At 48.1% G+C, this 19,538-nt stretch overlaps 4 protein-coding genes across 6 annotated transcripts; 2 read left to right on the top strand and 2 right to left on the bottom strand.

The window, feature by feature from the left end:
- The first annotated feature begins 483 nt into the window (after positions 1 to 483).
- On the top strand, positions 484 to 3,319 carry LOC148382731 (tubulin alpha chain-like). Of its 2 annotated transcripts, none has more exons than XM_088359233.1 (4): positions 484 to 652; positions 1,535 to 1,757; positions 1,850 to 1,998; positions 2,091 to 3,319. In XM_088359233.1, the coding sequence occupies exons 1-4, from the start codon at positions 650 to 652 to the stop codon at positions 3,063 to 3,065; spliced, it is 1,350 nt and encodes a 449-aa protein (XP_088215359.1). In that variant the 5' UTR covers positions 484 to 649; the 3' UTR covers positions 3,066 to 3,319. The 2 variants fall into 2 exon arrangements, with proteins under 2 accessions (XP_088215359.1, XP_088215360.1); XM_088359234.1 differs by having other exon boundaries at positions 605 to 728.
- taok2b (TAO kinase 2b) lies at positions 3,232 to 14,628 on the bottom strand. Of its 2 annotated transcripts, XM_088359232.1 has the most exons (20): positions 14,081 to 14,628; positions 13,747 to 13,887; positions 13,600 to 13,671; positions 13,430 to 13,531; positions 13,305 to 13,350; positions 13,127 to 13,223; positions 12,920 to 13,033; positions 12,753 to 12,844; positions 12,595 to 12,688; positions 12,446 to 12,527; positions 12,210 to 12,377; positions 11,943 to 12,149; positions 11,640 to 11,872; positions 11,394 to 11,571; positions 11,172 to 11,300; positions 10,894 to 11,097; positions 10,590 to 10,829; positions 6,983 to 7,195; positions 6,726 to 6,908; positions 3,232 to 6,602 (listed from the first exon to the last, which is right to left on the bottom strand). In XM_088359232.1, the coding sequence occupies exons 2-20, from the start codon at positions 13,876 to 13,878 to the stop codon at positions 5,712 to 5,714; spliced, it is 3,477 nt and encodes a 1,158-aa protein (XP_088215358.1). In that variant the 5' UTR covers positions 13,879 to 13,887; positions 14,081 to 14,628; the 3' UTR covers positions 3,232 to 5,711. The 2 variants fall into 2 exon arrangements, with proteins under 2 accessions (XP_088215358.1, XP_088215357.1); XM_088359231.1 differs by lacking the exons at positions 3,232 to 6,602; positions 6,726 to 6,908; positions 6,983 to 7,195 and having other exon boundaries at positions 7,865 to 10,829.
- A 742-nt stretch (positions 14,629 to 15,370) lies between these two features.
- On the top strand, positions 15,371 to 17,278 carry cabp5a (calcium binding protein 5a). Its single transcript, XM_088359235.1, has 7 exons — positions 15,371 to 15,565; positions 15,649 to 15,698; positions 15,767 to 15,797; positions 15,885 to 16,028; positions 16,139 to 16,248; positions 16,339 to 16,486; positions 16,612 to 17,278. The coding sequence occupies exons 2-7, from the start codon at positions 15,651 to 15,653 to the stop codon at positions 16,638 to 16,640; spliced, it is 510 nt and encodes a 169-aa protein (XP_088215361.1). The 5' UTR covers positions 15,371 to 15,565; positions 15,649 to 15,650; the 3' UTR covers positions 16,641 to 17,278.
- Positions 17,279 to 17,857: 579 nt separating this feature from the next.
- On the bottom strand, positions 17,858 to 19,426 carry LOC148382728 (gap junction delta-3 protein-like). The gene is made up of 2 exons (XM_088360330.1): positions 19,243 to 19,426; positions 17,858 to 19,098 (listed from the first exon to the last, which is right to left on the bottom strand). The coding sequence occupies exon 2, from the start codon at positions 18,969 to 18,971 to the stop codon at positions 18,180 to 18,182; it is 792 nt and encodes a 263-aa protein (XP_088216456.1). The 5' UTR covers positions 18,972 to 19,098; positions 19,243 to 19,426; the 3' UTR covers positions 17,858 to 18,179.
- Positions 19,427 to 19,538: the final 112 nt, after the last annotated feature.

Genomic DNA, 19,538 nt, shown 5'->3' with positions numbered 1-19,538 from the left:
CACAATGGAGAAAAGGCGCAGGAACTGCGTCGTATTTGGATCGTCTACATTACAACAAGCAATTTGTTAGCTATCTGATCATGAAATTAAATGTGGTTATTAATAAGGTCCGGTAAAAACATCGTTTCTCTCTTTTTTTGCACAAACTACATTTTAGAAACGTGTCTTGCAACAGGCATCAGTCAAAATTATGTGTGTTGTACGTGTATTTTATTGGCAATGTATTTATAAATAAAAAACGAATCGAACACAACTATGCAGTTCCTCCTATGGTTACTTCACTGCAAGGTTAAAATCTGAGCCAAATTAAATCTACAGTGTATCTTACATCAATATTATTTCCTGTCACTACTTATCAAGCTTTTAGATCAGAAACTCCTAGATAAGACTCGAACAGTCTATTAATCATTAAAGAAACGTCCAAGCTATAATTTAACTTAAGTCACACGAGGCCTTAATCGGGTTTACATGTTTACGAGGAACACGTGAATGCAGCAGGACCAACGGATCGCTCGCGAGAAATTCAAACGTTCAAACTTAGCCCCGCCCCTGGCTCAACTATAAGTACTGGTGCCTCTTTCCCTCCGCAGAGCACTGCAGTTAATTTCTTCAACAGACTACCTAACGTCAGCGAAGAAAAACTTCAAACATGGTTAGTGAAAACCGAGGAACTAAAAATTATGATGCTATTGCCAGTAATATTAAGAGGAATAATGTCAAAATGACAGGTGAGTGTCGCAGTAAAAAAAAAAAAAAGCCAAATAACTAGCAACTTCGTCGTGTTTAAGCTTATTTATAATACTGTTGATTTAAACTGATCACTGTGTGGTTCAAATGATAAAATTTGTAAATTCTGCGCAATTCTTTAAAAATAAAAAATAGTGCGTCATTTTTGTCTGGCGAGTGAACGCCTAGGCCAAAAAACGCCTTCGTGGTTCAAACTGACTGGGAGAAAAGGGTTGTGATAACTTAACGATTACCCCTCTTGTTATCTTTAAATGTGTTTAATGCGTCTTTAGCGACTAATAAACTTGTTACGTATTTAAGCCTTCCTCTGATCAGGCGGTGAAGCCACAAGTTAATCTTCCGCCTCGTGCAAAGGGCGCCATCGGATGGCCGCATGTCCTTGAACGTAACAATGGCAGAGGAGGCAAAATTTAATGTATTACTTTGATACTTTAAGATAAGAACAAAAGTCAAAAGTACAGCCCTCGGGTATTTAATACGTATCGGGTGAAATCAAACGACCTAAAAATTTAGTAACTGCTGACTCACTTGTGAGTCTTATATTTTAAAATCGGTCAGCGTGATCACGTGACTGGCCTGGCTCATCTGGATTGGTGGAATGGACTACCGGTTGCATTGGATTGGATGAAACTTCCATGGACGACAGCAGCCTTTTTATATACCAAAATTAAATACATTTAAAACAATATTTAATTATTTTATAAGTTACTTAATAAAACTTGACAATATGTGACAAAGTTATAAAATGTCAAAAATTGATTTTGTCTCATCTACTCTTCCCTTACAGAGAGAGTGTATTTCCATGCACGTTGGCCAGGCAGGCGTCCAGATGGGCAATGCCTGCTGGGAATTGTACTGCCTGGAGCACGGCATCCAGCCCGATGGCCAGATGCCTAGCGACAAGACCATTGGAGGCGGGGATGACTCCTTTAACACCTTTTTCAGCGAGACCGGCGCTGGCAAGCATGTCCCCAGAGCGGTCTTTGTAGATTTGGAGCCGACCGTCATCGGTATGAAGAATCTTTCACTCCACCTGACATGAAACAGCAACATAATATGTCAGTGCTTGTGATCTGAAATCAATTTTCCTTGCGGTCTGCAGATGAAATCCGCTCAGGGACGTACCGCCAGCTCTTTCATCCTGAGCAGTTGATCACTGGGAAGGAGGACGCGGCCAACAACTACGCTCGTGGTCACTACACTGTCGGAAAAGAGATCATCGACCTGGTCCTTGATAGAACTCGCAAACTGGTAAGAATTTCTGGTGGAAACAATTTTGGCCAATTTTGATTAAAAAAAAAAAAAAAACATTTCTTATTTTCATCTTCCTCCTTTCCCCCCAGGCTGATCAGTGCACAGGCCTACAAGGGTTTCTCATCTTCCACTCCTTCGGCGGCGGAACGGGCTCAGGCTTCACCTCCCTGCTGATGGAGCGCCTGTCGGTGGACTACGGCAAGAAGTCCAAGCTGGAGTTTGCCGTGTACCCCGCCCCCCAGGTGTCGACGGCGGTGGTGGAGCCCTACAACTCCATCCTGACCACCCACACTACACTGGAGCACTCAGACTGCGCCTTCATGGTGGACAACGAGGCCATCTACGACATCTGCCGCCGGAACCTGGACATCGAGAGGCCCACCTACACCAACCTCAACCGGTTGATCGGGCAGATCGTGTCATCCATCACCGCCTCGCTGCGCTTCGATGGCGCCCTCAATGTGGACTTGACCGAGTTCCAGACCAACCTGGTGCCCTACCCGCGCATCCACTTCCCCCTGGTCACCTATGCGCCCGTCATCTCTGCCGAGAAAGCCTACCACGAGCAGCTGACGGTGGCCGACATCACCAACGCCTGCTTCGAGCCGGCCAACCAGATGGTCAAGTGCGACCCCCGCCACGGCAAGTACATGGCCTGCTGCCTGCTGTACCGGGGCGACGTGGTGCCCAAGGACGTCAACTCGGCCATCAGCAACATCAAAACCAAGCGCTCCATCCAGTTTGTGGACTGGTGCCCCACCGGCTTCAAGGTTGGCATCAACTACCAGCCTCCCACCGTGGTTCCCGGCGGAGACCTGGCCAAGGTGCAGCGGGCCGTCTGCATGCTGAGCAACACCACCGCCATCGCCGAGGCCTGGGCCCGGCTCGACCACAAGTTCGACCTGATGTACGCCAAGCGCGCCTTCGTACACTGGTACGTGGGCGAAGGCATGGAGGAGGGAGAGTTCTCCGAGGCCAGGGAAGACATGGCCGCCCTGGAAAAAGATTACGAGGAGGTGGGCACCGACAGCCTGGCGGACGACGAGGAAGGCGAAGAGTATTAGCGCGTTAGCGCGACCACGTTCAACATGTTTCCTTATATGTGTTCTGGCCTGCTGCACACACGGCAACAATCTTTTCGAAGATTTGTGAAATACCAGGCCGTTGTCTGTATTCTGTTCTCTCTTTTGTTCCATGACTGAGAAAGCACATGACCTTACACGAGATAAATGTGTTCATATCAATTTATTAACTTTAGTCTAAAGCACCCCATTTTGTTTCCATCACCCGGAATACTTGATTAAAATGTTCAAAACAATACCTTGCACGTCTCGCCACTTCCTTCTGCTTCTGCAGAGATTCACACTTGAAGTTTTCCACGCCGGACACAATCCAGCATGTTGACAGCTTTTGTTTCAATGAGGAGTCTTAACGCATGCATGCACTGAGATTCTGGTGTCAAAACAAACAACAACGGCGGCGGTTAGGTGTTCCTTTCCGATTCAGTTCGTTTAGACCTCCAGGGAAGGTTGGGGAAAGGACCTTTTGGGCCTCAGCAGCGTCACTGCCGCCGGCTCAGAAGCAACCCGGCCGGCGGCTCGGTCGAGGCCCAGGCCTGACCATGTGTTCTCATTTTCATTGTCCTCCTGTGCTTTCTGTGTAGTCCTGAATCGAAGTAAAAAAAAAAAAAAAAAACACTTGAAAATTAAAAACTGTAAACAGCCTTTACATTCCAGTGACCAATTGTAAAAAAAAAAATTGGAGGTCAGAGTTCACATGAGTCCACTTTCCTCTTCTGTATGTGATGTACATGCGACTCACCAAAAAATTAGGGATCATCTGTTTTGGGGTGAAATTTCAAGATGAACACAGAACGTTAGCTATAAAGGTTAATCTTATTTGACCTTTTGACCTTACCAATCAGTTTCAAAGAGTGTCATCAGCAAATCGCAACAGAGAGACTGTGGTGCATTTAATGTCATCCTGAAATTTCACATACAGCGAAATCGGCCGGTGGCTGATTGAACGGAGCACCGCTAATATAAAACAGATAGAAATTCAAATTTTGTTATCATTCAGACAAACCTGAGGCCATTGGCAGTTTTTGTACACTTGTCAAAAAGCCATCACTGTTACAAAGCACTGGCGGAGTTAGAAGGGGGGGTCGGCGGGGGCATTGGCCCCCTCTGAAAGTTTTTACCTGTACCGATTCGAGGATGCTCAGAAGATTAAATTATCAATGCCGATGGCCTCACGCTTGTCCGGATGACTCCTGAAATAAAATAGAAAACGCATGAATGTATATTCAACAGGTTGCTGTCGTGTCTTTTGATTATTGTCATTCAAAAAGTGTCATCATGACTTGACTTCACATGTCTACACACATACATAAATCATTAACAATTATCAATAACCTCCTATTAATAATCATTAATACCTCACACACGAACCCGACAGTATATATATGATTTTTTTTTTTTTTTTTTACAGCTTTTTAACCGCAGGTTGAAATAGTGCGATGATACGACGACAGCTACAATCAATCAGGATTGCCTACGGTCATATTGACAACTCTAGAAAATGCATTTTGGAATCGTTTGCTCTGAAATCTCGGAATTCAACACTGATTTGAATACAATACCGTATATCAAAATTACTCGTCGGCATCTGCGCAACTCTATAAAACCGGCTTATAATATTCCACATAAATATGTACAATATAGATCCAAAAAATGTGGCGCGGTGAAACGGTTACATTACTTTTCAAATATGTTTTGGTGACGCTTACGAATGTCTTTTGCACATCGAGCTCATGCATTGAAGTGACGTCTGTTAAGATACTCTATACGTCATGGATGCCTGAATGATTAATATCTTCCTTCTTTGTTACACTTCTCTTTACAAACATTCACTTGTGGTCATCAAAGACACGGTTTGATGACATGACATCCCTAAAGGCATTGGTGACGTTCCAAGCAACATTTTTCTTTTTAAACCCTACACAAAAAAAATGAATAAAATATTGTTTTTTTTAAATTAGCCTCAAGTCGACTCATTTTAGCCACTTTTGTTTTCTTCTTGGTTAAATTAACAGTGCTTATATATCTGGACATTACATACAAGTACAGTGTGTACACCAAAAACAACAACAACATGTTCTTCCCCAGCTGTCTTCTCAGTTCCTCCATTCCGACATAGAACATCATAGAAGATGCAGCTGCCCAATCTGCAGCTCTGATAGGGAAGGGAGAGAGACAAAAAGTCCTAAAAAGTTTAAAAAAAAAAAAAAAAAAAGACTATATTGTGTTACATTCCTCTCTCCTCTCTCCCACCCTGAGTGGATAAAGGGAGCAGGATGCAGCTCAAAATGGGGCCTGGCTTTGTCTCACGTGTCCACCGATGTCCTCGTGGCCTAAGGCAGGCAAACTGAGATTGAATGAAGCTACTGTTCAAAATGGTGCCTTAAGTTACTCATAATTAAAATAACAGTTCTTAAATACAATCAAATTAATTTAGGTAGTGATTCTTTCGTGTACCACTAGAAGGAGCCTACTAGCGGTACTCGTGTCACATTCAGAATCACCGATTTTGGGGGTCTCCAATTGTTTAGTGATTAACAGTATTCTCTAGTATAAGTGGGGAAAGTTGGGGAGAAATAACATCTCTCGGAAAAGTGCTCCTGAAGCCAAAAGGTTTTGAGAACTCCGAGATTAGGAGTAGGAGAGGTGCGAGCCGTTGGAGATGTGCGAGGTGACCGAGGTGCTCCGGCTCAGGACGCCGTCAGGCCCGGCGGCCGCCCCGGGTCCCCCGCCGGACGCCGTCCTCCTCAGAGGCTGGGGGCTGTTTCTCAGCGCCATCAGACTAGGGGCGGCGCGAATACCTCCGTAGACCGCCCCCTGCGAGGACGAGGAGGAAGACGAGGAGGAGGAGGGGCCGGAGATGGACGGAGGGGCCGGGGGTGGTGGAGGTAGCATGGCGAGGGACTGAGAGGAGGAGCGCGAGGGCAGGTGATGGGAAAAGGGCAAGGGGAGAGGATGGACCAGATCTCCGCCGGGTCCCCGCGCTCCGGGCCAGTCCCTCTCCTTCTCCCGTTCCCGGTCGTGATCCCGCTCCCGTTCGCGGTACAACTGCGGTGTGCTCTGGTGGTGGTAGTGCTGGGGGAGATGGTGGCGCTGGTGGTGGGAGGAAGACGAGGAGGACGACGAAGAGGAGGAATGGGGCGAGTGGTGCGCCTCCCTACCCCCCTCCCTCCCCATCGCCAGCGCCATTGCCAAGTGCGAGGAGGAGGAGTCGCTACGTCGCTCCCCTCGCTCTCCTCCGCCGCTGCTGTTGTGGCTGCGTCGCGACGGTTGCGGCATGGCTGCGGCCATGGGGTGCACCCCGTGGCTCCAGTGGCTGGTGGAGCGGGGGGCCGGGGGCGGCGCGTTAGGGTAACCCTGTTTGGAGTAGGCGTCGCCCGGGTGGCCCGTGAGGGTCATGCCGGTGAAGCCCAGACGTAAACTCTCAGAGTCAAAGGACTCAATTTCGCCAGCCTGACGTTCCAGGAGAGTGCGGATGCGCTCGGAACGCTCGTTCTGAAGGGACAACATCTCCTCCTCGATCTGAGGGAAGAAAATGATGACCTTCAAGCGGGAGCTGTGAGTGATGCAAGACATAGTAAAAGTGGCATGCACTATAAAATACTGGCACAGGCGAAAAGTGACATCATGCTGAGAAGTTCTGACCCTCTGCTCCAGCAGCGCCCGTCGGATGGAGACCCTCTGCTCCAGGTCTTTGACCTCCCTCTCGTGCTGGGTGTCTGTATGGATCTTGATCTTGCTCTGGTAGGCGTTGAGCAGCTCCAGTTCCTGCTGCAGTTGCATACGCAGCACTTTGTACTCAGCCTCCTGCGTCTCGTCCAATCGCAGCTACAAAGAAGACCAAAAAAAAGGGGAGGGGGAGTTATTTAAGAAGGATATAAAAGAAATATGCTTTTACTCACAGCCTGCGTGGACAACATATCATTGATGGAGTGGTCGTACTGCTCGGCCAGGATGGCCAGCTTCCGGGTCTGTTCATCCTTCAGGCGCTTCAGCACGGCCTTGTGGTCCGATTTGGGGGTGTTCTCCAGAAGGTGGTTCCGCAGGGCTTTGTACTGGCGGGTTTGGATCTTGCACGTGTCCTGGAACTGCCGCTTGATCTGCAGCTCTTTGGACTGCAGGATGGAAAGAGAGAGGGGGGGGGGGGTGGAGAGATCCAGGTCTAGCATGCATCATTGAACATGGGGATCTTGGAATAATCAATTTATTTTATAACAATTTTCCAATCAACCAATTACATAAAACTAAAAATGTTGATATGTGACAGTGTTTAATTTATTCGTTTTTACTTGAATTTTCTTTTATATTAATTCTCAAATGTTTTAAAACTCGAAATAAACGAGAAAAAAAGTGACCACGATGACAAAAAAGGCTGGTGTTAGGGAGAAAGAACACAAATGACAACAAAGGAAATTGAAATCATAAAAACAAACAAGACAATGAGTTAAATAAAGCTGAATTTATTTTACTGTAAAGAAAAATAGGACAGCTTTTTTTTTAAGCATGTGAGCAACACAGCCAAATGTGAATTTAAAAAAAAAAAAGGCTGCCAAACATCGCACTCCGACTCTTGAAAGAAATACTGCTTCAATTTGGTATAAAACTCAAGGTGATGCGCTAACAACACAATACGAACATGTAAACGTACACAAAGGAACAGGGGACAACTCAACACACAAATGGAAATCAATGGCAAATAACTTAACAAATTAAATATGACGTGAAATGTTTCAATGGAAAAAAACAGAACAAAAGCAAAGCTCAAACTGTTTCCCCTGAGGGAGTTTTGCTTTTTTTTTTTTTAACAACTTCTACATCACATACAGCTGAGATGTGTTCGCCAATATGCATGACGCATTTGAGCTTATTTTGAAATGTACCCTGTCGCAAAAAAATTTACGCCTTCCCACGCCTATTTACGGTTCGGAATTTATGATTTTTGCCTATTTAGAATTTTTGGGGAAGAAAAAAACCCCCAATAGCATTACTTTGGTCTATCTGGTAGCATCTTTGGGCTGTTGTCGCCGTCTTGTGGCATCTATAGGTAATTACAATATACTACAGCCCTTTTAAAGCTCCTGTTAAGTGAAAATAAATGGTACAATTTTTTTTCCTTTTTGGTCCAACCTAATAAACGTTATCTAGTCCTCTTTGGGGAAATAAATCAACCATCACTTCAGATTACATCTAACTTCACATTCAGGAAACGATTGTCTATATGGCTTCATATAATAATAACACATCAAATATTATACTTCAAATATTCACTATTCATTTCAGTCTTCCCGTAAATTGTTTTTTTAAAGCATTTGTGCAAATATGTATTTCAAAGGCACTCAACGGCTCTACGTGACTAAATCAAAAGTTTACATGGTAAAACCTAACAAGATTATCGCATAAACAGCAATAAAAATTGAAATTGGATTCAAATAGTAGCTGATATCTGTTTCTTTTTTTTTTTTTTTTCTTGTCGCACACTAGATTTGGTCGTGACATTTATTGCACGCTCTGACTGACCCGGGAAACTAGTGTTTGGTCTCGGGCGAAACGTTGTCCGCACTTAGCTCCGTCATATTCGTTCCAAGTATAAAGTAAGAACACCAAAATGAAATAGAAACAAAATTGCACAGACACGATCCAAAAAAAAAAAACTTCCAATTGTCTTACAAATGAAGAACAAAACATGAGTGTAAGGAACTTTTACAAAAAGCAAAATAATGAAACGTTAAAGCCCGATTTTGGGAGTATGCCTGCGTGAACTATAACACATGCGAGTGCCCACGTGCACCTTTCTCTCTGCTCTCATCTCCACGGCCGAACCTTCCCCCTGACAAACCTTCCCGAGGACGTTCTCCGCAGAGCGCACTCCCACCGAGTGTCGTCGCGGAGTATCCTCTCCCTCTCCGCTCTCCGCCGCCTCTCCATCTCGCGCCTCACTCTTTCCCTCAGCCTGGCTTCCCTCACCTCGCGGGGCAGAAGTCGGGGCAGCCTGCTGGGCCGCCTCGTCTTCAAAAGCCCGGCTCGCCTCAACCGGCGATCGATGGCGACCGGAAGCTTCTGGATTATCTTACCGGCGAGATTGAGCACCAGCGAATTGGTCAGGTCGGCGAGGACCCCGAGCGGGCGCCGGACAAACTGCTTCACCCAGCGGGTGGCCTGCGCCAGATAGGAAGGCCGCCTGCGGCGAGCTTGCTGATTTAAAGGGAGGCTCTTGAGGGGGACGGGGATTTTGGAGCGCCGCACCCCCCAGTTGCGCCCCGCTTTGGGGAACATCTCGTAGAGGCTGCGCTCGGCCACGCCGCCGAGAAGCGACTGGCACACGGCGAAGAGCGGGCGCGGCAGGCGGAAAAGCACACGCATGCACAGCCGGTTGACTTTGCGGGGGCCGCGCTGGAGGAAGCGGCGGGCCGGCCGCACCACCAGCACCACCAGCAGGTAGAGCGAGAGGAAGAGAGAGGGCGAGCTCAAGAAGGAGGCCGAGACTAAAATCATGGGCACGTAGTACATCCCCAAGCTGAAGGAGAGCCCCAAACTCATGAGGCCGCTGGCCCACAGGCTGAGCGACAGATAGGAGGAAAAGGAAAGCGAAAAGAAGGAGCGCAGAAGGAGGTAAGAGAAGAAATGGGCCAGGAGGGTCAGCTCGGCAGACAGGATGAGCGACCCGAGCGAGGGCGGAGGAGGCGAGCGGCGTAGAGACAAGAGGAAAACGCACAGGAGGAGCAAGGTGAGGCCGCAGGGCCGGGCGGCGGCCCAAAGCGACAGCAGGAGACACAGCGAGTGAGAGAAGAGCCACGGGAAGGACGAGGGCGGAGGAGGAGGAGGTGGGAGGGGGACGTTTGCGGCGGGCTCCAGCTCCTCGGGGACCTCCGGGAAGTAGAACTCGGACAGGTCGTCCAGCTCCTGCTCGCGGGTGCGTCTCATTTCCGACAACGTGTTCATGAGTTGCTCAGAGGGGCATCCGTCGGCCACGCCTCTGCCTTCCTCCTCCTCATCTTCTTCTTCCTCCTCCTCCCCCCACTGCTGCCCTTGCACCTCCCTGGCATCTTCCCAGCTCTGGCACTCATCGGAGCCTCTGCGCGTTGGCCTGGCGTCACGCTCGGGGTCAACGTAACGGGTGGGAAGGTCACCCTCTCTAAATTGTGCCGGCTTCTCGTGGTCATCAAAAACAACTTCCTCCCCCTCTCTAAATTGGGCGCCATTTTGCCGCTGAAGCCCTTCCACCTCCCTCAAGTCTTCCCAGCCTTCTCTTGCCTTCATCGCATCATCGTGTAAACATTCGCTGCCCTCTGCTAACGTCTCTTTGGTCACGTGTCGCTTTTCTAACTCCTCACCGTGGTTCTCTGTCGTCTGACTCGCTTCAACTTGCCAGCACTCGCTTCTCTTTGGCTCTACGTCCTCGTGGTGTACAGATTCGGTGCCTTGCTCATCTTCCTCTAGCTTTTCTATCTGCGTCTCCTCTGCCAAGGCGGCACCGGGGCCATCTGAGATCTGGCTCTGGTTGTCACTCACTTTGAGGCTCTTGGGCTGCTGCCGGACCTCCACGGCGTGCTTCTGACGCAGCTCTTGCTCACGCCGCTTGTTGTACTCCATCTGGTTGGTGAGCTCCGTCTGGTGCTGGGTGCGGATCAGCTCGGCCCGGGTGCGCTGCACCAGACTCAGCTGGCGGAACTCCAGCTCCTGCGTGGACTCGTGGTGGCGCAGCAGCATGGCGCACTCCAGGTCCTTCAGCGTCTGCTTCTTGTTCAGCTCCTGGTGGACAACGGCAAAGGCGATCACCGATGCAAATTGTCTTCCAGCTCACTCTCCGGGTTACCTCTCGGAGGAGATCCTGCTCCAGGTTGTGGCGTGCCAGCAGCATCTTCCTCTTGTACTGGCGACTCTGGAGCTCATAATACTGCCTCTGCCTCCTCAGAAGTCCCGACTCCTCCTCCGCCTGGAGCTGCTGCAGACACTCCTTCTGGTGCACCAGCCACTCCTGCTTCTCCCGCTTCGGCGTCGACTGGTTCTCATTCAGCTCCTGGAGTGACGGATCCATTTTAACGTGTAGGAACCGGATAGAAGTATAAAAGCTGCCGCTGACACGGGCCGCACCTCTTTGAGTTGCTCTTTGCGTTGTCGATACTGTCGTTTCTGCGACTCCAGCAGACTGGTCAACTCTTTCTTTTGCTGGCCGAGTATGTGTTGCTGGAACTTCTTCTCCTCAGTCAGGACCGCTTTAGTCTGTGGAGCAAATACAAAAAAAAAAGTCTCGCTCTCATCCTCTCACTTCCGGAGCGTTTCTCAAGAATACCATCGTCGAATACAACAAGTCACCTCCTTGTCCATGATAGCCGAGTGCTTCTTGCACAACTTTTCACCCTCCATAGAGAAGCTGTTCCTCTGGTTCTCCAGTTCCTTGTCCAGCCTCAGCTGGTGTTCATCCATCTCTGCTTTGAGCTTGTTTTCAAGACCCATCAACTGTTTCTGGTGCTGCCGCCGCATACGTTTGTACCTGCAAGGAGCTGTATTCTAATTTTGCTCATTGGCTTTTGGTGCTGTTTTCGCATATCGCCGATTTACCCGGACATCTGCTCTCGAAGGGCCGACCCCTGCTCGTGTTCTTGGATCTGGCGGGTGACGAGCGAGGCGGTCCGGATGGTGGCGAAATGGTCACGGCCTCGACGGCGCCTCCCCCCTCCTCCTCCTCCCCCTCCTGCTCCTCCGCCTCCTGCCCCACCTCCACCGGCGGAAGAGGCATCTCGCTGCAAGTCCACCTCCGGCTGGTAGGGGTCGTCGTAGATGTTGTCGTGGCTCTGCGGAAAATGACAATAGAGTACGGGTTGAGTTTAGCTGCGAGCCTCCAAAGTGTACGTTTGGACTGACCAGGGGCTTGTGCAGGACGGAGCTGTTGGAGGTGACGGTGTGCTCGCCCTCCTGCATCATGGCCATCTCGCCGCTGTCGTCCGAGCCGTCCGCCAGGCTGTTGACCGAACTGCTTTGGGAGCTGGCGCTGATGGACATGGACGGGAGTGAGTGGGAGCTTTCCATGCTGTTGACTGTGCCGGTGCGCAGCATGTACTGCTCCACGTCCTGAGAAGGGTCGATGATGATGTTTGGCCGTGTCAATTGTGTCCATTTTTTTTCCCCTACCTCTTCTTCATCAGCCCCTTCTGGCGCCGGCCCATTGTGTGCCTCATGGAACAGGATTTTCTTCATCTTCCTGTACTGAAGGTTGTCCAGCTCGCGGACAGCGTCCTTGGTGCGCGCAATGAGGTCCATCACGCTGGTCATGGGACGCTCTCTGCATAGGAAATGGTGCTGGAAGGGAGAAACGGGTTGAACAAAATGGAGGGCTTACGATAAATGAGCTTTGTGACGACGCTCACCTTGAGCAGCACGTCGGAGGTAGGTCTGTCCTGGGCAATCTTCTGCAAGCACGAGTCCACAAAATTGCGGAAATAATCGGACCTAAAAGACAAAGCTGGTGTTTGAAGGAGCCAATGAAAATGTTTGGAGACACACACACGATACTTACCAGTGATTGGACTGCAACACGGGGCTTTCATTCTGTGCGATGTGGTATAAGGCACTCATAGCATTCATGTTGAACAGAGGAGGCTTCCTTTCGGCTGGACGAGAACAAAGCGGAACAGTGAGATGAGGACATCAAGGCAAACAATCAATCAATCTTACCCAGCTCAATGCAGGTGATGCCAAGTGACCACACATCCACCTTTCCGTCGTACTGACCCTCATCCATGGCCAGGATCACCTCAGGTGCCATCCTGCACGGAGGAGACAAATATTGAACCACTCGCCGCTTTTCCCCTCGGCAGATCACGAGATAAGAAAGCTCCTACCAGTAAGGTGTTCCTACAAAAGAGTTGGCCGGGGCGACGATGGAGGCGGAGCCAAAGTCGCCCAGTTTGACCTGACCAGGCTCTGTGAGCAAAATGTTTCCCGCTTTCACATCCCTGAGAGAAAATGACAGCTCAGCATAATGAAGACAGAGGTCGCACTAAAACGTGAGCAAATTAAATCCACTGCAGATTGACAAAGCGGCGTACCGATGAATCATGTTGTGCGAGTGAAGATAGACCAGACCCTGGAGGGCACCGTGAGTAATGGCGGCTATTTCCACTTCCTGGAGGGGCTTCTTGTGGACTAAGTGAAGAGAAGTCACAAGATGTCAAGCTTTGAGTACGCCGACGAGGAATCGTGAGCAACGGGTTCCTCCCCGCTTACCTTCCAGAAGGTCGGAAGCCGAGCCCAAGCAGTACTCCATCACCAGCTGGCAGAAAGAGAGAGAGGCGTCTATGTGAGCCAACGATGCTATTTTATTTACAATTTCAAAAAACCAGCGGGCTTACCCATGCCGTGTGCTCCCTCAAGTAGCAGCCGTGGTACTCGACCGTGTTGGGGTGTCGCAGTTTCTGGAGGAACTTGACTTCCTTGATGATATCCTGCCATTTCTAAAACACAAGTCCCGGTTGAGCCAGCATGACGGACGCTTGCATGCATTGGTGAGCGCCACTGTTACCTCATTGGACTGTTTGCCGCTGTAGGACATCTTCTTGATGGCCACCACTTCATTGGTGCGGATGTCGTGGGCCTAATAGCCAAACAGACGATGAGTGGCGAAAAAAAATGGTGAGGGAAAAAAAAATGACACTGAAACACAACTCACAAAGTACACAGCTCCAAAACTCCCATGTCCAATCTCCCTCAGGTCGGTGAAGAGCTTCTCAGGATCCTCCCTGCAGAAGAGCTCAGCCACCTCCGGGTCCTTCAGGCTCCCGGCCCGCACACTCGAAGGCATGACCAGCGCCTGGGTGGTCAGGATTTAAACATGTTTATAAAAATCCAAAAGTATATGCTACATTAATTGGCACATTAATGATGCTCATCGAGGTACATGAGATGACATCAATTAAACCCTTCAAGTTCAATGTTGCTGCAACACGTCAGAACACACGATGACTCAAAAGGTTTTAATTTCATTATTGCAATGCTTTTCTTACCGTGGCTTTTGATATCCACTGTAGCTAGCCAAAGCTAGCTAACTGGCCTGGATGGAAAAATGTAGGTCTCACTCCCCCTTTTTGGTCCCCCACCCCCCCACCCCCAGTGCGCCTACTCAGCGCGAGTAAACTGCATTTTGCCTGCAGACACCGATACTCAAACTTGTCGCCATCCTGACACTGCCGGGGAAAATCGGACAGAATATTGCAGGCGACATGAATGAAAGCGGCCCATCGAGTGCGCTGGTGACAGCTAGCTGGTTGTCAAGCTAACGGAGCTAGCGGCGACAAGAGCGGCCGCTATCACAATCGCACGCTAATTAGCGGTGTCGGTAGTTAGCGATTCTAGCGACATTAGGAGCCGATTGGGAAGTCCGCATCGTGGAATGATGTCATAAATCCCCGCGGGGTTGCTCCATGTTCCGCTAGGTGCTGTCACGGGGTTTAATGGCTTTCTTCCGCTGTTCGCCTTCTCCCCATTTTGCTCGACATTGGTTTTTGTTCGGTACTCCGTGATGGCGGAGGAGCGGGTGGGAGAGGAAAAGAAAGCGGAAGTTGTCTTCTTCGCCGGAAGCAGCCTGAGGCGTGTTAGGGGAAACACTGCCCTCGTGTGGCTTAACTATGAATAGCAACACAATGGGCCCTTATGTTTGCGGTTTGGCACTCATGTAGGAATTAAAATAAACGTGACAGAATCATAAAATATTTATTTCTTATTTGGGGGGAAGAATATTGAATTAATATATAGATTATTATGGGGAGAGCCAACCCCTATTTTAGGGTTAAAACGCTTATTGGCATCAAATCACCTCTTATTCAACTACGCATATCTTTATTTTCCACCGCCCATGAGACCTGGAACGACCTCTCGGATGTCCAAGTGTGTTTGGTCTAAGTGGGGGCTAAAAAAAAATCGCAAACTCATTGCATAGCCCAGTGGATTATGTCGTTTATGCAACAGATTATTCTCTTTTTTTACATAAGAGGAAAGCAGGCAGAGGTGCAAAGGTCACAGATGGGAAAACACAGAGCTTAGCCAGTTAATCAAGACTAACATGTGGATCCACACTGATGAAGGTTAAGTGGATAGTTTAAAAAAAAACTTAAATTATTCATTCGTTGAGTTCTTTTTTTTCCAAGAGAAGCAAAAATCAACAGTAAATTTGAGTATCTGTCAAATTCGGGCATGAGACATTTCTGCGATTAAACTATATAAATAATGTTGACTTCACAAAAGTATTTGTACTTCTACTTGAGTACAGAGAGTATTTGATCCACCTCGCTTAAGCCCGCCCCGCTGCCCTGCAGTCACTCTGCTGACTCCTCCCAGCACATGACCAAGACTGGACCGCAGCATCAGCAACCCTTCATTGCATCATCAGCATCTTCATCATCGCAGCATCCAGACGGAGTGACGGACGTACTAAAAGGATTTAAACAGTTGAGGTTGCGGATGATGTGATTGGCTGACAGCACAAGCCGAAAGTGAGTGTTAACTCTTCAGTCAGAGAAGTTATTTATTATTTCGTATGCCTACTGTTAAACATCTCGATTGGTTTCTTTGACAGATATGAGCTTGGGACAAGCGTGCATTTTTTTGCGAGGCGGGAAAAATATTGTGAGTATATTTGTAAAGCTGTCCCTTTCCATATATGCTTGTTTACATTTTGCTATTTTTCTGTGCAGTCAAGGGACCTGGCCGATGATGAGATAGAAGGTAAGCCGCATCAACATACTTTCCCAGCGGCCGTTTTCTGGTTCAGTGGCCGCTCGGCCGGCTGAGGGATTTTATTCTTTCGTGCAGAGCTGCGTGATGCGTTCAATGAATTTGACAAGGACAAGGATGGCCTGATCAGCTGTAAGGACCTGGGAAACCTGATGAGGACCATGGGCTACATGCCCACCGAGATGGAGCTCATCGAGCTGAGCCAAAACATCAACATGAATCGTGAGTTCCATAGCATCGATTAATTAACAACAACAAAAACTTGTCTGTAACCATCATGGTCAATATTAAAATAGTGTCATCAGAAAAGATTTTTTCTTTTCATCCTGCAGTTGGTGGTCGAGTGGACTTTGATGATTTTGTGGATCTGATGGCACCCAAACTTCTGGCGGAAACAGCCGGCATGATTGGCGTGAAGGAGTTAAAAAACGCCTTTAAAGAGGTCACACCTCTAACTTAAATCGGCATTTCATTGTAAAAGAAAACTATCTTCATCTAAATCGCACCCCGACCTGCTCGTCTCTTTTTCTAGTTCGACACAGACGGCGACGGGGAGATCACCACGGAAGAGCTGCGGTCAGCCATGATAAAGTTAATGGGGGAGCACATGAGTCGGCGTGAAATCGACGCCATCGTCAAAGAAGCCGATGACAACGGCGACGGCACAGTAGACTTCGAAGGTACAAACATTCAGGCCTACAGAGTGAACTTGAGTTCATTTAACCAAATATCAGATCCCCATTGAAATGAATTGAAACATGTGTAATCCGTTCTGGTCTGATTTCATTTTGGCTGTCTTCCACAGAGTTTGTCCAGATGATGTCTCATCAGTGACTTTGGAGGTCAACCGACGACTCACCTCTGCGAATCATTTTGTCCAATCCCGTTCAAACTCCTCACTCCACTGTTTATTTTGTGCGTACTGTATTTAAAGGGCTAAACAAAGTGTGTCGGTGATAACCACGGCACAATTATATCTCATATAAGTAGACGCAGGTGCAATAAATGAAGTAGTTTTAGAGTATCAGTCAATTTTATAACATGCCACCATCCCGAGAAAACAAATTGCATAATATTGGTTGTATAATATGGATGTTCCGGTGATGTGATTTTGCAAAATGCTAAAAAAATGCATTATGGCAGATGAAACATTTTGGATTAAGGAAGCACGTCTGCCTTGGATTTGGAGGAGCGTCAGGATAAAGAGATTGGAGAAGGCCGGCCGTTTGATAAGAGTCCTCTAAAAATCATCTGACGTCACGCTACCTTTCACAATTGCTTTTTGTGAGAGAAAACGGAATCCGAGAGTCACGAGGAAGCACGCAAGGTGAAATAACCCGGACAGGCTGACCTTCCGACACGGATGGAGCCATTTAATTTGGAGCACATCTGTCATCTTCACTATGCTGATTAGATGTGACGGCTAATATGTTACATGTGGTGGATGCAATAAAATACTTTTAGTAACTCAACTTGTATTGAGAATTGACACTTCTCCCCAAAACAGTTTTTTAGTTCCATTTGGCAGGAGCGACTGATTAGTGATAAACAAACACCCCGTGACGTAACCTGATCCCCGACCCTGATCCATCCAACACGCAGCATCGACCTTTTTAATCCCCGGCGACCTCTCAGATGGAGCTTGGGTGCTGATGCGGCTACTCTGGCCAGCGTGCATCTGACGGGACTTTCAGTCCCTGCAGAGGTCACCTGGAAACATCCACGACCTTTCCACGTTGTTTTGTTGCAACCATCGGATAATCCGAATAGTTCTCAGAAGCGGCTGCCCTCTGATCTTTTGTTACTTGAAACAATTTTTTCGTAATGCTTTACTTACAAAATAGTGTTATGTAATGCGGCAAAATTCAGCGATGCAATAGCTGCTACTCAACATGTTTTTATTTTCCCCCGCTAAGCCTACCGAAATTTAAATTAAGCCTCTTCTCTGCTTTGACTGAGCCTCTGAGCAGGAATGAATGAATGAATGAATGATGGATGGATGAACTTTTTCTAGTAACCTGTAAAATGCAATTTAAAAAAAATATTCGAGAGGAAGTCAAATTATTTATTTTCTACAACTGTACATTTTGTTTTTTTGACAGCAATTGAGAAAAAAAAATCTGTACAACTCGACTAGGGAAGATAATCATCTTGTGAGATTTTTTTTTTCTCAAGAAATAGGAAGTTTCACCGGAAGTCAAAACATAACATTTGAGATAAGCGACACCACGGCCCAAAATGATGTTCTCAATGATTTTCAGGAAGGGTGAAACTCAAACTCAACAGTGAAAGCCATAAAAGACTAAAACAGCAGTCTTAATGTCGTGTTTTTTGCTTCCTTATCTTCGCCAACAACGTTTTTATGACTCTTAGTCACACCACAAAAGTGCTGTTTATCTTTTTCTCATTTCTGTAATTGGAAGCTGCTCCACTCCTCTTCTTGCGGACCTTCATCCTTGATTTCCCGCTGCCAAGCGTGCTTTCCGACATTGCTGGTGCCCCGGGTTTGTAGCTGTGGGCGCCGGGACCGCTGAAATGCTTTCGCCTGCAACAGAACCATTTGACGGAGCTGTAGAGAAGTTCCAAACAGCTGGAGAAGGCGGACAGGACCCCGACGATAAAGTAGAAAACGAGGAAGACGGTTTTCTCGGCCGGGCGCGAGGTGAAGCAGTCCACGGTGTAGGGACACGGGAAGCGGTCGCAGGGATATTGGGCCTCCACCTTGAAGCCGTAAAGCCACCACTGGCCCACCAGAAAGCCGACCTCGGCGAACAAGCGAAAGGCCACGTGGACGATGTAGAGCCTCCGAAATTTACGGTTTTCTCGGTAGCTTTGAGTCCCCTCGGAGCTGCCGGTCTTCTTGTTGTGGTGATGCGTGGCGTACATGAGGAAGAGCAGCGATGGCGTGGCGATGAGCACGATGTGAAAGACCCAAAAGCGGTACTGGGAGATGGGGAAGGCCTGGTCGTAGCACACCTGCTTGCAACCCGGCTGGAGCGTGTTGCAGGCAAACTCCTCCTGCTCGTCCTCGAACATGTCACTGGCCACCGTGCCCAGGATCAAGATCCTAAAGATCAACATCAGAAAGACCCAGAACCGACCCAGCATGGGCGAGTGGGTCTGGAGGTGGTCGAAGAGTCCGCTGAGAAAACTCCATTCCCCCATGACTGTGCAAGTTTAGGTCCTCTGCCAACGAATCCACTTGTCTCAATCTGGTTTCCACCAGTGATTGCGAAGAACCGAAGAGAGTCATCCCTCATCTAGCCTTTACACCGGTTCATATTCCAAAGGTCTACAAATGGAAAACACGAGGAATAAAACAATAAAGGGATGTCATATGTGACCGAGTGCTGTCAAAGATTACGCTAGCTTGCTTTCAGTTTAAAAAGAAAACAGAAAGAAAGCTTTGTCTGAGATTAATGACTAATCAGCCTACCTTTCACGTCCACGCCAGCCTCGGCACTCCTCTTTTTGGCCAGAGTTGTCTTCTTCCCCTGAAAAGTCTTGCCTAATTGATGTCCACTTTCCAATCTTGACAGGAAAAGACACTGACTGGAGGGTGCAAGGACTTGTAATTGAGCGGGCGGAGGCACTTTGCTCAATTCCTGTTTGGGCCTAATCGGCGCTGATCACATATGACACAGTCTGGCGGTGCAAAGAAAGAATTCCTCCAGGCAGGAAAAGCCTGTTTGAGAGCACAGCAAGGCAATTTAAAAATATTTATAGCTATGG

Source organism: Syngnathus floridae, chromosome 18, assembly GCF_059516105.1.
Source record: "Syngnathus floridae isolate MCC-2025c chromosome 18, RoL_Sflo_1.0, whole genome shotgun sequence".
NCBI classification, from domain to species: Eukaryota; Metazoa; Chordata; class Actinopteri; order Syngnathiformes; family Syngnathidae; genus Syngnathus; species Syngnathus floridae.
Note: the sequence above shows the minus strand (reverse complement) of the source record. Positions and strands in the feature narration are given on the sequence as shown.